At 37.3% G+C, this 14,884-nt stretch overlaps 1 protein-coding gene across 6 annotated transcripts in view; it reads right to left on the bottom strand.

Annotated features, from left to right (window-relative positions):
* The window catches only part of VWA8 (von Willebrand factor A domain containing 8), a 364,937-nt gene that overhangs the window by 202,426 nt on the left and 147,627 nt on the right, over positions 1 to 14,884 (bottom strand). For all 6 annotated transcript variants that reach the window (XR_012327693.1, XR_012327692.1, XM_073795252.1 and 3 more), the window contains exons 18-19: positions 8,745 to 8,851; positions 5,636 to 5,742 (exon numbers count right to left, since the gene is read on the bottom strand). Coding sequence is in view for 4 of the 6 variants with exons in the window: in XM_073795252.1 (XP_073651353.1) it covers positions 5,636 to 5,742; positions 8,745 to 8,851 (214 nt within the window). In the remaining 2 variants the exon portion in view is untranslated. The remainder of the gene's footprint in view (positions 1 to 5,635; positions 5,743 to 8,744; positions 8,852 to 14,884) is intronic.

The raw sequence follows: 14,884 nt of genomic DNA, 5'->3' as shown, positions 1-14,884 counted from the left end.
TTTTTGACATCTAGAATCTTTTCCTTTTTCTTGCCACATTAAGCAATGCTTCCCTTCAGAGTTTCTTTTTTAGAAAAATTGAGAAAGTTTTTTCCCTCCTTCAAGAACAGATGAGTATTCCTTAACGTTTATCTTGGTAATTTTAATTTTTTAAAACTGCTTGCAGATAAACCATGGAACTGGAGTTTTAACAAGGTCTGAAGTAGGGTGAGCAATTTTGTTCATTCTGGAATACTTTTTAGAATAAAAAGAGGTGTTATTAATATGCTGGAACGACAAATGTAAACAGGGACTATCTTAAGCAAATGAGGGAGGGTACATGGTTATCCTAGTTAAAGGGGAGCCCTGGAACATTCTTTTTTTTAATATAAATTTATTTACTTATTTATTTGTTTATTTATTTTTGGCTGCGTTGGGTCTTCGTCTCTGCGTGCGGGCTTTCTCTAGTTGCGGTGAGCGGGGGACTACTCCTCGTTGCCGTGCACGGGCTTCTCATTGCAGTGGCTTCTCTTGCCACGGAGCACGGGCTCCAGGTGCACAGGCCTCAGCAGCTGTGACGCACAGGCTTAGTTGCTCCACAGCACGTGGGATCTTCCCGGACCAGGGATCAAACCCGTGTCCCCTGCATTGGCAGGCAGATTCTCAACCACTGCACCACCAGGGGAGTCCCTAGAACATTCTTTTAATCTGGGTTCTAGTGATAATGTGGTCTGTAGACCTCGTCCTTCTAAGTAAGATGAAAAATCAGTGCCAATTTCCAGACAACATTAAGTTCTTCCAGAAATATCTGGGCTAATATGCATGAAGAACAGATAGGAAAGTTGGAATAAGCACCTAGAGAGCAGGTAAAAAAGCAATGTAAACACTGAAAAATAATCTAAACTATACTTGTTGTCTTCTTAACTTTTTCTCATGTCCTTCTACTTCATGCCCTCACTGCACCTAAGTTATTCAAGTCAACAAACATTAGCTAAGGCTAAGGTCACGGCCTATATAATTCTTTCGTTAACCTCTTGTCCCACTTGGTACCATAGACAATTTCTTAAAAGTCTTCTCTCCGGGCTTCCCTGGTGGCGCAGTGGTTGAAAGTCCACCTGTCGATGCAGGGGACGTGGGTTCGTGCCCCGGTCCAGGAAGATCCCACGTGCCGCCGAGTGGCTAGGCCCGTGAGCCACGGCCGCTAAGCCTGCGCATCCGGAGCCTGTGCTCCGCAATGGGAGAGGCCACAACAGTGTGAAGCCCGTGTACCGCAAAAAAAAAAAAAAAAAAAGTCTTCTCTCCCAGTTGTCTCTCTCTCCTGATTCCCTCTTACCTCTCTAACGCTTTCTCTCTATGGTCTTTTGTATCTTCTTTAGGTAGCAGTTCCTTAAATATTGATTTTCTTCCTTCTTTTGTTCTCTTTCACTACCTTGTTACATGCTTTCCTGGGGGGGTCACAGTATAGGGCAGAGCAGTTTCTGCCTACTTGTACGTGGGCACCCACCGGGCGAGGGAGGGCTATGTTCAGAGTTGGGGACCCACACATCAGCGCTCAACGAGTTACTTCTGACCCTGCTCTCCCTAAATCCTCTCATCCACTCCATGGCTTCAACCACCAACTTTACACTGATCTTCAACAGCAAGACTTTTCTTCTTGACTCCAGCCCCGTATTTCTGAGCAACTATCGAACTATGCTAGCTATTTCCCAGTCTCCTCGAACTCATCACATCCAAAACTTGACTCATTCCTTTCTCCTCAGCTTCATTCTTTATCCTGTACTTCTTATCCCAATTAACAGCATCATCTTCTACAACCCGACCCTATCGTCATCATCTTCTTGTCCATCTCAGTTGGCCCTTATCAAAAGTCAGTTAAACACCAAGTCTAAGCTATTCAGCCACCTAAAAGTCCACTGTATCTATCCATTTCTATTCCATCCCCTCAGCTTTCATCTAGGTTTTTATCATGTCTGGCCTAGATTTTTATCAGCCAATGTGGCATCTCTGACTTCAGTCTCTCCTTGAGTCAATGTGCTCTCCACAGTACTGACAGTCACTTCTCTGTTCACAATCATGTCACTTTTTTTCCCCCCAAATTCCTTAAATGACTCCTAATACCTTCGGAACAAGGGTCACTCCTTATTTTTTTGATGTAGTCTCAGTCTCATCCCCCATCACTCTCCTACTGTGTGTTCCAATCACGGGCGCAATGTAGAATCTTTTTCTCTTCACTCTTCTGCTTACTTTTCCAGCAGACTATGTGCTCCGTGAGGAAGTCTTTTTGACTTTCATCCAACACAAAGTTCCATTGACTCTACCTACCTCCTACATAGCCCTGCAGTGTGTCCCCTCCACTCTGTCCCCACTATCACTGCCTTCGTTCAGATCCTTCATAAGGTTTACCTGGACTATCGAAACAGCCTCCTAACTAGTCCCCCTCTGCCTTTGTTCCAACTCATAGACAACATTAAAGAATGAATGCAAAGTTAACAAAAGTAGAAATGTGCTTCCAAGTTTTCAACGGCTTCCTCACTTCTGAATAGCTTCCAAATTCCTCAATTAGCAAGGTCCAGATAATCTGACCTTTGAACTCATCAGCCTCCTCTCTTGTCACTCTTCCATTTGAATCTCAGCTCTGGCCATGACAATTAATTAGATGTAGCTCCCTGAATAATCTACACTCTCACATAGCCACGTCTCTGCAAATGCTAGTGTCTCTGCCTGAGACTTGCTCTCAACGTTGCCTAGTGAACTCATTTTCCAGGATCATTGCAATCTGGGACCATCACCTCATCGATGCTACCACGGTAACCTGTGCGTACTTCCATCACGCTCTATAGTAACAGAATCTGGCAACTTTAGCCCTGGAACTCTGTGTGTGTGTGTGTGTGTGTGTGTGTGTGTGTGTGTGTGTGTGTGTGTGTGTGTGTGTGTGTGTGTGTGTGTGTGTGTGTGTGTTAATTACTGTATTAAGAAAGGCTTGACACGTGGTAGAAAGCTCATTAGGCTTAAGAGGCTATTAATGTCTCTTTCTTCCAATTTGTCCTCCTTACTACTGCAAGTGTTAAGGTGGCTTGACTGAGTTCTGGGGTTTTTTTCCCCTTCTCTTTTTTATCTCTATGCTGTTTGCTACATATGTTGTTTTAAATAAAAGTTATTACATTTTGGAACATCTTAAGCCTTTTTGTAGAGCTTTTAAGCTTTTTACGTAGTGCTATGATGTTTTATTACCACCTTCAAGCTTATTTCTTTTAGATGTTAGATGAAAATTCCTTGATGAGCCCATAAGATATTAAAGACACAGTACTGCATTCTATTTGGGCTGGACTTGGTTTCTCTGAGGACAGTGCTACCAGTAATTCTCTGTCCTGTGTGAAATGTTTAGGTGAAGTCACATCTGGATCTCTGAGGACTGGAGCTGTTAGGGCACCGATCTATAATTCCTTCATGACAGATATAATAAAATAATACTCTTAATTATGAACATTCAAAATCTTTTTCCTTCTTTCAGGAATTCACTCAACACATATTTATTCAACAGTCACTATGTGCCAGGCACTGTGCTATTTGCTAGAGACACAAAATTAAAACAACAACAACAAGGCTTTATCTTAGTAGTGTGGAAAACGTTTTAAAAAATCAATTACAACACGGTGTGGCAAGGGGACCACAGGGTATAGAACAAGATGGTATAGAAGCACCTAAATACTCAAGAGGCACTGAAGACCACTGTTTCAAAGGTGAAGTGCAACATAAAACACAATAATAATACGCAATAATAATATATGCAACAAAAACAAATTTAATCAAGCCACCATTCCTAGAATTGGTACAGCTACAATTTTTCATTAATGGTTAATTTATAATGCTTTATGAAGAGAAGGTACGTTTGGAGACAGGCTGGAGAAAATCCCTCAGGGCCACTGTGTAAAGTTCACAGCAGCCCTGTGGTCCTCAACGTCTATGTCACAAACACCATGGCAACAGACACTGTGTTCAAGGGTACAATGGCCCTCCCTGCTACTGAATTTCCTACATTTTTATATGCTGGGAAGTCTTTTCAACCTTTGTTGCCATGGAGTTTTTCAAACTGTCACTTATGACAAAGTTTCCTGATTCTTATTTATTTATTTATTTATGGCTGCGTTGGGTCTTCGTTGCTGCGTGTGGGGGCTACTCTGAGTTGTGGTGTGCAGGCTTCTCATTGCGGTGGCTTCTCTTGTTGTGAAGCAGGGACTTTAGGTGTGCGGGCTTCAGTAGTTGTGGTTTGCGGGTTCTAGAGTGCAGGCTCAGTAGTTGTGGTGCACGGGCTTAGTTGCTCCGCAGCATGTGGGACCTTCCCGGACCAGAGATAGAACCCGTGTCCCCTGCATTGGCAGGCGGATTCTTAACCGCTGTGCCACCAGAGAAATCTCCCTGATTCTTTTTTCTTTATGCCTTTCTACTACATGAACAGAGTGTGATACCATAAATGCTTGAAAATATTATATTTTCCTTGCCATCATGTTTTTGTCTTTGACAGGCAAGATTCTTTATTCCTTTGTGTCTTATAAGTAGCCTTATTTTCTGTTCATTTGTCCACTGCTTGTATAAGAGCATTAATGCTCTGGAAGAAAAATAAAACCAATATTAGTTAATGGCCCATAGAATGAAGAATATAAAACAAATTCAGGTTATGCCTTTTGCTAGGTCATAGATAATTATAATCTGGACAGATTTCAAAAACATTTAATCAAGACTTTTCCTGAGAAAGAAGAATTTGCTGAGATGCCTTTTACTGTTAACATAATGTAGAGATATACATTCTGTTACCCATTGAACAACAAATAGGATTGGGAAATAGCAGATAAAGAAATTCTTTAATTTACTTTAATTCTCTAATTCCTTAATATAGTGAAAATGGTAAGTAGAAGTTCTTCAAACATAATTTGTAAATGTAGGATTATTATTTACATGCAGAATAGTGACCAAATATTAGAGAAAATTTTAAGTATGGTTTTTATTATAAAATAAATACATAAGCACTTCACAGAAAATCTGGAAAAGAAAAAATCTTTTTATATTATGGGTAATTTTCTCTGGAAAAAATTCTTATTAAAGCGAACATCTATAAATTAGCTTTCTGGGTACACACTTATTTCTGTGTCTTAGTGGAAGCTCATAATTATTGGTTAGTTTACAAGTGGAAAATTATCTATCCTCCTTTCTTAAAAAAAGATAAGAAAAAGTAAAGACTAGAAAAATACTAGGAATTTTTGGGAAAAGGAAAGAAACGTGAGGAAAAGAATGCATAGGACACATCCCTTTTTGAATTACTTGAAATGATTTAACAGGAACGCAAAAGAGAAGATGAATAGTAGTGCTTTTGTTTTTAATTTAATAATATATTTATTTTATTTATTAAAGTATAGTTATGTCTGCATTTAAAATTTATTACTCTAATCATTGCGGCAACTCTTCCAATTCTCAAGTAACTCTGGGAAGAGTTTATAATTTTACAACGACTTAATAAAAGATGTTTTGACTGTCACCTCATTCTGCATCATCTGAATTGAACTGAGCAAATTACAAACATAAACATCAGTTTCACTTGAATTGGGGTTAATTACCACAATGTAAGAGGGATATATCCACGAATGCAAAGTCCTGCTCTTACCTGGATGTTGTCATAGAACAGAACATCAGGCACTTTCATTTTCTCATGGGCATTATAGATCGGTGCACTAACAGCTCCAATCCTCAGAGATCCAGATGTGACTTCACCTAAACATTTCACACAGGACAGAGAATTACTGGTAGCACTGTCCTCAGAGAAGCCAAGTCCAGCCCAAATAGAATGAGTACTGCATCTTTAATACCTTGTGGGCTCATCAAGGAATTTTCATCTAACATCTAAAAGAAATAAGCTTGAAGGTGGTAATAAAACATCATAGCACTACGTAAAAAGCTTAAAAGCTCTACAAAAAGGCTTAAGATGTTCCAAAATGTAATAACTTTTATTTAAAACAACGTATGTAGCAAACAGCATAGAGATAAAAAAGAGAAGGGGAAAAAAAACCCAGAACTCAGTCAAGCCACCTTTATGAGCTTGTTTGGTCAGAAACTCTAAAATACATACATTTGAAAGCTCTGAAGTACCTTGAATATAATTTTCTTAGGACCCACCCATTGAAAAACCCCATAGGAGAGTCCCCTAGAGCTCTAGCTAAAAATATAGATGAACCAACTGACCCCAGACCTCTCAAATTACTATTTTTAGGAATGGTCCAGGAGATCTGTACTTCCAAATATGCACCACAGGTGCTACAGTTATTCTGTGATAATCATTATTGTATTGTCCCCTATTTGCTTTAAACAGTTGGTCTAGGATAGAATATGAGCTCCTTGAAGCCAGGGAACTAAGTAATAAATTTATGTCAGGGTACATATCTCACATGTATTCCCTACAGAAAGGAGATACACATGCTCACTACCTGACATATTCCAAGGTCAATAATAATAACATAATAGTGGTAGTTGTTGTAGTAGTACTGACCATAATAGAAGCTATCATTTACTGAGGACCTTAGCTTCAGCTCACTGTTTTCTCATATAATTTCATGGAAATCTCTTAACAATAAGCCAAGAATTATGAGGAAGCTAAGAAGAACATAAATTAAATAATTTGCTTAAAATCACCCAGCTAGTATGGGTAGAGCTAAAAACAGAATTTAGTAGAGTCCGATATTCTTTCTGCAATGTGGACTCTATAACTAATATTCCATCCTGTGGAAATACCCGAGCAAGCAGACAGACAATTACAATGCCTTAAGCAACTGACCCATCTTTTTTTCCTCCTATTTCAAATAAGAAAATTGCTGTTTTTGTGCTAAAACATTTTGAAAGACAAGGAGAGAAAGCAACATGTGCATCTATGGAGTACCGTGAACAATTCTGAGCTAAAAATAATTACACTGTCACCCTGTTTAATCACTGCTGAGTGCTACACGTTTGCCAAAGCACAGTAGACCTCTCCCTCCAATATTTCTTTGCCATTTTCCTTCTATTCACAAGTTCTATAGGGAAGGAAAGCATGAACTGCTGTGCTGAGAAGTTACTGTTTATTGACTACTTTCAGGTCTCTGAAATAGACCCAACATAAAACTGTAAAGGGAAAGACCAGGATTGCGTCAGTGAATTTACTGCATACTTGTATGTTGAGATGACACACGTGATTTCAGGTTCAAACAGCATTTGATACCATCTACAGTTTAGTTTATGGAGGATATCTATTCAGTACATTTAGTGCTTTAGGATGATTTAATTCACTCAGCTAATGTTTATTGCTAAAATTTCAGGCTAGAAAAGGGAAATGAACTCAGAGAACCGTGATGCTAGTACTTCCCTGGGAGAAAGCTGGCTAGCTATCTTCTAAGAAATTTCATAGGATGGCGTTATTTTGGTACATTTGTCAAGGCCTTCAGTCTGGTAGGCTCAAAACTTGATTTTATCATTATGACTGAGGGCAAACCTAACTCTCAGGAGAACATTAAAGACATATATTTTGATCTATATATAAATTCTGATATATAAAACCAGAACTGCAATATTACATTGCAATGAAAACTGCAAATTTCATAGAGACTATATGATACACTTGTTGCCATATCAGCATTTGATATAGACGGAGCCTTGCGTGGAAGGCCAAATCCTCATCAGAAGGTTTTTCGGTGAAACTTATCCTCTAACAAGGAGAACGAATTACATGAATTCTCTACAACAGAGATGATATTAAAACTGAATGGGACCAGATGACTCAAAAGTTGCTTAACTTAGGCTCCTTACCTCCTATGCAAGGCTTAGATGGGGACTGCTAACACTGGCCTGTTGCCAAGACTAAACAATCTATAGTCTGAACGATGCAGTCTTTCTTTGGATACGTTAAACCATTCAAGTAAGTAATGTTCTGAATCTCCAAATCCCAGAGTTATTCTGTCTCTTTGAGTTGGCTCTGTGTATCTGTACCCAGATCCATCAGTATGTTGAATTTATAATTTTACTCTAAAAGAGTCACCTATTTCCTTAACATCAAATTCTTATCTCGATGTAGCCCCGACTATGAAAAACATCTATAAAGAGAGCCACAATAAGTCCCCCCTTTAGAGAGTGATCACACATTGGATATTTTGATAAGACAGGTAATTACCCTCAAAAAACAGAGAACCTTTCATTGTGCTCTAAATGAAGAATAGGGTACTTTTACAGGAAGATCTAAACTTCCCCAAAACTCTAAATTACACTTATGGCTATCAAGAAGAAAAGTACCACAGAAGACAATACGGGTGGAAATGAAAGGAGGAAGAAGGCATGAAATGGGACTCTGAATATCAGTTTAGTCTACATCAACCTAGAACAGTTTCCAAAACATGACACGTAGGACACTGGTAGTCCCCAAAATGTCAATCTTGTGCAAAGAAAACAGATTGCTAGAACCTGTGGTGAAATATACATTTGGAATAAAAGGTAAAACAAAATTACATGTTTATTTACAGTAGGAATTCTCTGAGCCTTTAATATATTCATGTCAATTGCAACTCTTGGGGGAGGAACTATATCTGGTATCTGGAAACATTTTTTTTAAAATAAAAGATTCATTTTTTCAACGCAATACGTAAAACAAGATGGGTAGAAACCAAAAACATTTTTAATTGAAATTAAAATAATACACAATACAAATGCTTAACAAATATTATTTCACTTAAAAAAGAAACAAATCAAATACTTACATTTGTAATCCTCCAATTCTGGCTCCAGGTTATTGTCAGTACTTATTTCTATTGTAGCATCTGCCAGATTTTTTTCTAATGCTGACCTTGCAAGGCTTGGTAAAAACCTGGTGGGGTGGGAAGGATGGATTGATAAAGTCAAAGCTCTCTGTGATTCCCAAATATCTTTTGACACTTAGACAGACAGACTCACTCACTCTCTCTCTTACTAATTATAACGAATTAAGGATGGTCTTGATCTGTGAAAGCTAGATAATAAAATATTTCAGAATAAATATAAACTTCAAGTATGTGTGAAGATGAAGTATGTTTGTTGAATCACCTTTAATAAAGAAAACTAATGTGTAATTAGCAGTATTTGTTTATATACAACCTTTTGCAGGACAAGAATGAAAATAATTTGCTTTTTAAAATGGATTTAGTATACCTCATACATCTTATTTAACTGGCTATTCAAATTTTCTTAAATAGATAAAACAACCACAATGTAACCTACTTCAGATTGGCAATCAAAAATTCAGATTAGTGGAGGTGGATTAATGAGGTTTTCTTTATTTTCTAAGAAAAATTATTAGATGACTTTAAGATTATTCAGCTTGATTTTTCCTTCCGTTTAAAAAATATACCTGTTTATCTCTTCTATATGTATGTTGTCAAAACAACTATCTTGTGAGTGACAGAGGCATTCTTCATTTACAATTCCATTGTATGAATATGACGGGCTTAGAACATGAAAACAGTTTCCCTCACACAGAAATAAAGTTATATCCGGAATTTATGATCACAAGTGAGCCCACAGAACTGGTTTTTAATCCATGGTTGCCTGTACTATATTACTATAAACTAACCCTATGTTTCAAATAAACATACTAAAAACATACACTTCTAATTTAGGTTTTCCATAGCTCTAAATCTTTGGTGGTTCCCATAGCCTTGAGTATAAGCTTTAATAAAAGAGATGTTGGAAATCAGAAGAAAGCTGGAGTAGCAATTCTCATATCAGACAAAACAGACTTTAAAACAAAGACTATTACAAGAGACAAAGAAGGACACTACATAATGATCAAGGGATCAATCCAAGAAGAAGATATAACAATTGTAAATATTTATGCACCCAACACAGGAGCACCTCAATACATAAGGCAAATAATAACAGCCATAAAAGGGAAAATCAACAGTAACACAATCAAATTAGGGGACATTAACACCCCACTTTCACCAATGGACAGATCATCCAAAATGAAAACAAATAAGGAAACACAAGCTTTAAATGACATTAAATAAGATGGACTTAATTGATACTTATAGTACATTCCATCCAAAAGCAACAGAATACACTCTCTTCTCAAGTGCTCATGGAACATTCTTCAGGATAGATCATATCTTGGGTCACAAAACAAGCCTTGGTAAAATTAAGAAAATTGAAATCATATCAAGTATCTTTTCCGACCACAACGCTATGAGACTAGATATCAATTACAGGAAAAAGTCTGTAAAAACTACAAACACATGGAGGCTAAACAATACACTACTAATTAACCAAGAGATCACTGAAGAAATCAAAGAGGAAATCAAAAAATACCTAGAAACGAATGACAATGAAAACACGATGACCCAAAACCTATGGAATGCAGCAAAAGCAGTTCTAAGAGGGAAGTTTATAGCAATACAATTCTACTTTAAGAAACAAGAAACATCTCAAATAAACAACCTAACCTTACACCTAAAGCAATTAGAGAAAGAAGAGCAAAAAAACCCCAAAGTTAGCAGAAGGAAAGAAATCATAAAGATCAGATCAGAAATAAATGAAATGAAATGAAGGAAATGATAGCAAAGATCAATAAAACTAAAAGCTGGTTCTTTGAGAAGATAAACAAAATTGATAAACCATTAGCCAGACTCATCAAGAAAAAAAGGGAGAAGACTCAAATCAATAGAATTAGAAATGAAAAAGGGGAGGTAACAAATGACACTGTAGAAATACAAAGGATCATGAGAGATTACTACAAGCAACTCTATGCCAATAAAATGGACAACCTGGAAGAAATGGAAAAATTCTTAGAAATGCACAACCTTCCAAGACTGAACCAGGGAGAAATCGAAAATATGAGCAGACTAATCACAAGCACTGATATTGAAACTGTGATTAAAAATCTTCCAACAAACAAAAGCCCAGGACCAGATGGCTTCACAGGCGAATTCTATCAAACATTTAGAGAAGAGCTAACACCTATCCTTCTCAAACTCTTCCAAAATATAGCAGATGGAGGAACACTCCCAAACTCATTCTACGAGGCCACCATCACCCTGGTACCAAAACGAGACAACGATGTCACAAAGAAAAAAAACTACAGGCCAGGGGCTTCCCTGGTGGCGCAGTGGTTGAGAGTCCGCCTGCCGATGCAGGGGACGCGGGTTCGTGCCCCGGTCCGGGAGGATCCCACATGTCGCGGAGCGGCTCGGCCCGTGAGCCATGGCCGCTGAGCCTGCGCGTCCGGAGCCTGTGCTCCGCAACGGGAGAGGCCACAACAGTGAGAGGCCCGCGTACCGCAAAAAAAAAAAAAAAAAAAAAAAAACTACAGGCCAATATCACTGATGAACATAGATGTAAAAATCCTCAACAAAATACTAGCAAACAGAATCCAACAGCACATTAAAAGGATCATACAAAATGATCAAGTGGGGTTTATTCCAGGAATGCAAGGATGCTTCAGTATATGCAAATAAGTCAATGTGATACACCATATTAACAAATTGAAGGAGAAAAACCATACGATCATCTCAACAGATGCAGAGAAAGCTTTTGACAAAATTCAACACCCATTTATCATAAAAACGCTCCAGAAAGTAGGCATAGAGCAAACTTACCTCAACATAATAAAGGCCATATATGACAAACCCACAGCCAACATCATCCTCAGTGGTGAAAAACTGAAACCATTTCCACTAAGATCACGAACAAGACAAGGTGGCCCACACTCACCACTACTATTCAACATAGTTTCAGAAGTTTTAGCCACAGCAATCAGAGAAGTAAAAGAAATAAAAGGAATCTAAATCGGAAAAGAAGTAAAGCTGTCACTGTTTCCAGATGACATGATACTATACATAGAGAATCCTAAAGATGCTACCAGAAAACTACTAGAGCTAATCAATGAATTTGGTAAAGTAGCAGGATACAAAATTAATGCACAGAAATCTTTGGCATTCCTATATACTAATGATGAAAAATATGAAAGTGAAATTAAGAAAACACTCCCATTTACCATTGCAACAAAAAGAATAAAATACCTAGGAATAAACCTCCCTAACGAGACAAAAGACCTGTATGCAGAAAATTATAAGTCACTGATGATAGAAGTTAAGGATGATACAAATAGATGGAAAGATATACCATTTTCTTGGATTGGAAGAATCAACACTGTGAAAATGACTATACTACCCAATGCAATCTACAGATTCAATGCAATCCCTATCAAACTACCAACGGCATTTTTCACAGAACTAGAGCAAAAAATTTCGCAATTTGTACGGAAACACAAAACACCCCGAATAGCCAAAGCAATCTGATAAAGAAAAACGGAGCTGGAGGAATCAGGCTCCAGGACTTCACACTATACTACAAAGGTACAGTAATCAAGACAGTATGGTACTGGCACAAAAACAGAAATATAGGTCAATGGAACAGGATGGAAAGCCCAGAGATAAACCCACACACATATGATCACCTTAACTTCGATAAAGGAGGTAAGAATATACAATGGAGAAAAGACAGCCTCTTCAATAAGTGCTCCTGGGAAAGTTGGACAGCTACATGTAAAAGAATGAAATTAGAACACTCCCTAACACCATACACAAAAATAAACTCAAAATGGATTAAAGACCTAAATGTAAGGCCAGACACTATCAAACACTTAGAGGAAAATATAGGCAGAACACTCTATGACATAAATCACAGCAAGATCCTATTTGACCCACCTCCTAGGGAAATGGAAATAAAAACAAAAATAAACAAATGAGACCTAATGAAACTTCAAAGCTTTTGCACAGCAAAGGAAACCATAAACAAGACCAAAAGACAACCTTCAGAATGGGAGAAAATATTTGCAAATGAAGCAACTGACAAAGGATTAATCTCCAAATTTACAAGTAGGTCATGCAGCTCAATATCAATAAAACAAACAACCCAATCCAAAACTGGGCAGAAGACCTAAATAGACATTTCTCCAAAGAAGATATACAGATTGCCAACAAACACATGAAAAAATGTTCAACATCATTAATCATTCAAGAAATGCAAATCAAAACTACAATGCGATACCATCTCACACTGGTCAGAATGGCCATCATCAAAAAATCTACAAATAATAAATGCTGGACAGGGTGTGGAGACAAGGGAACTCTCATACACTGTTGGTGGGAATGTAAATTGATACAGTCACTATGGAGAACAGTATGGAGGTTCCTTAAAAAACTAAAACTATCATACGACCCAGCAATCCCACTACTGGGCATATACCCTGAGAAAACCATAATTCAAAAAGAGTCATGTACCACAATGTTCATTGCAGCTCTATTTACAATAGCCAGGACTGGAGGCAACCTAAGTGTCCATCGACAGATGAATGGATAAAGAAGATGTGGCACATATATACAATGGAATATTAGCCATAAAAAGAAACGAAATTGAGTTATTTGTAGTGAGGTGGATGGACCTAGAGTCTGTCACACAGAGTGAAGTAAGTCAGAAAGAGAAAAACAAATACCATATACTAACACATATATATGGAAACCAAAAAAAAAAAAAAAAAAGTGGTCATGAAGAACCTAGGGGCAAGACGGGAATAAAGATGCAGACATCCTAGAGAATGGTTTTGAGGACACAGGGAGGGGGAAGGGTAAGCTGCGACAAAATGAGAGAGTGGCAGTCTATATATGTACATATATACACTACCAAATGTAAAATAGATAGCTAGTGGGAAGCAGTCGCACAGCACAGGGAGATCAGCTGGGTTCTTTGTGACCAGCTAGAAGGGTGGGATAGGGAGGGTGAGCGGGAGGGAGACACAAAAAGAAGAGATATAGGGATATATGTATATCTATAACTGATTCACTCTGTTATAAAGCAGAAACTAGCACACCACTGTAAGTCAATTATACTCCAATAAAAATGTTAAAAAAAAACACAAAAAACTGAACAGCAGTTTTTAAGCCAAAAATTCCTGAACAGTCTTTTCTGCAAATAAAATCATTCTTCAGGAAAACAAAAAATTCACACCCACAATAATCATTATACTCATTTAACACTGTGTATTAGTTCTAGCAGGCTTATAACTTTAAAAAATTAATTAGCTAATAACTTAAACAGTGGAAATTTTATATAGTTGTTATTCATTTTATGTCACAAGGGAATTTTGAAAAATACTGTACAGAAACTAAGTTTTTGATGAATGGAAAATTTCCTCATAACCTCAATGTCAAAGGTAGTTAATCTTCATTTCTGATTAAATTCTTATAACTCTGCCCCAAATTTCTATGCTAAGGGATCATCACCCCATGATTTTCCAAAAGTAAATAATTTAATGTAATGCAAAATACTTGAATGGAGTAAAACTCTTTTTATAGAGATTTCTAGTTAACTCTTCCACAGTAAAGTAATTTTTGGAATACAGAATACCTGATATCTTCTTAACCTTGTAAGTTTTCTTCCTTTTGGCCTCTTAGGTTTTCAACTATCTAAAATGAATTACGCATCTAGCTCCAAGACTTGATGCACATATTATAGGCTATGAGAGGTGCTTAGGGAGCCATTTCCTCAGATGAAGAAATGTTCCAGTCAGAACTCAACTGGCATAAACAATACATAAATGAAAAATATTTTTAAAATTAAATTAACAACATAAAAGAGCCAAGCTAATATTTTAATAAATTTAATGTTTAACAAATTTAGGCTAGAGAGTTTCTTTTGATTTTGTCTGCTTAATAATAGACTTCATGAATATAAATCATATTAAATTTTTGTTTTAAAATTTTCTATGAAATGTTTTTTGTTGTTCCTTCCTGCCATTGTGCTATCCTAAAGAGAAGGTTAATAAAAAGGCTTTTGACTCTGTAGCCTTGCTAAAGTCAACATATGATAC

This window comes from Tursiops truncatus, chromosome 18, assembly GCF_011762595.2.
Source record: "Tursiops truncatus isolate mTurTru1 chromosome 18, mTurTru1.mat.Y, whole genome shotgun sequence".
Taxonomy (NCBI): Eukaryota; Metazoa; Chordata; class Mammalia; order Artiodactyla; family Delphinidae; genus Tursiops; species Tursiops truncatus.
This window is presented reverse-complemented; position numbering and strand designations above follow the sequence as displayed.